General features: G+C 36.5%; 1 protein-coding gene across 1 annotated transcript in view; it reads right to left on the bottom strand.

Moving 5' to 3' along the window:
• The window catches only part of ANKRD26 (ankyrin repeat domain 26), a 177127-nt gene that overhangs the window by 145004 nt on the left and 30587 nt on the right, over nucleotides 1–1536 (bottom strand). Inside the window, exons 5-6 of the mRNA XM_012654852.1 lie at nucleotides 907–1058; nucleotides 374–481 (exon numbers count right to left, since the gene is read on the bottom strand). Of these exons, the coding sequence (XP_012510306.1) occupies nucleotides 374–481; nucleotides 907–1058 (260 nt within the window). The remainder of the gene's footprint in view (nucleotides 1–373; nucleotides 482–906; nucleotides 1059–1536) is intronic.

Genomic DNA, 1536 nt, shown 5'->3' on the forward strand with positions numbered 1-1536 from the left:
TAGAAAATAAAAAAATTCCTTATAAAGAAAAAGTGCATTTTATAAACAACAGGGCTACAATAGGACTGTTTTCACCCCAGCTGCACGGAAATGTTTCAAAGGTCTACAATTCGAAAGATAAGATAGTGAAACTTATACTAAATGACAAAAATCTTAGAAAAACTACTGAAGCCAATACTATGGCACATAATTTCTCTTTTGGGGGAAGAGAGCAATTAGATATTTAAGACTTATAGTTTGCTGCCATTAGTCAATTAAATTTCATAATGTAAAATTAATATATAATATGAAAAAGATTTAAAGCAGCAAGAGCTCTGAGCCGGCTGTTTCCTTGATGCTGAACGGGTGTGGACGAATGAAAGCCAAGTCCGACCTGACGGAAAGCCATCTGGTCAGCACCCCAGAAGCTGAAGTAAACAGCCATGTCTCCAGTGACTGCAGTCACGTAGGAGGCCTGGGAATGTTCTTTGAAAAGAGCGTTCTCAAAATATAGAGATTGGGGAGTAAACGGCCATGTGTTTCCTGCCCTTGAGTTCCCTTGTTCCCTCTTGAGTTGTAGGAACAAAAGCAATGTGCGCACCAAGCACTGGGCTCTTTGTTCTTAGAAGCATCGAGTCGCCCACACCCACTTGTCCTGGTAATTGGCTACTTTGTCTTCATTTCTGCAGAGCAGCTTCCACTTGGTTTGGGGTTTGCTGTGCTGAGCTGCAATCAGCACTTTTAATTAACAGAAAAATTTCACAAATATCTCTGATTTCAAGATGGATCAGGAAATAAAAGAAGAAAGTATCAGAAACCATAGGAAGTAGTTGAATTTTCTTTGTAAATGTTTTAATCAGCAATTTCCTACATAAGCTCCTGGAGAGTTCTATTTGAAAACAAAGAAAAAAACTACAAAAAATTTACCTCTCCAAGTATTGAACCTCGTGGCACAATTGTAGCTTTATCGATAGGCATTGCATCTTTTGTATAATATGCAATAATAGCATGACCAGATTCATGATATGCTGTGACGATTTTGTTTTTGTTATCAATTTCCACACTTCTTCTTTCAGGCCCTAAGATAAAAATTTAATGTAGTAAAAAATACTCCATTAGAAAGGTGTATTTAAATCAATGACACCCATTTTCATTTCCAAATCAAATACAGTTGCCCTCCCTACCCACGTGTTCCACATGTATGGATTCAGCCATCTGGGGATCAAAGATATTTGGGGGAAAAAAACATGATAAAAATAATACAAATAAAAACCAATACAGTATAACAACTATTTACATAACATTGACATGCTATTAGGTATTATTAGTAATCTAGAGATGATTTAAAGTATCCAGGAGGATATGCATATGTTATATGCAAATAGCAGGCCATTTTATATAAGAGACGAGCATCCTTGATTTCTGGTAACCACAGAGCTCCTGGAACCAATGTCCCCGTGGATACCAAAGGGACACTGAGGGATGAATGTATCTGATAAAAAAGTAATATAAAAAATCATTCTCCTTGAAGCCATTCTTAAAGTAACAATATTATTA

This window comes from Propithecus coquereli, unplaced genomic scaffold (assembly GCF_000956105.1).
Source record: "Propithecus coquereli isolate 6110/MARCELLA unplaced genomic scaffold, Pcoq_1.0 Scaffold45, whole genome shotgun sequence".
In the NCBI taxonomy this organism is placed as follows: domain Eukaryota; kingdom Metazoa; phylum Chordata; class Mammalia; order Primates; family Indriidae; genus Propithecus; species Propithecus coquereli.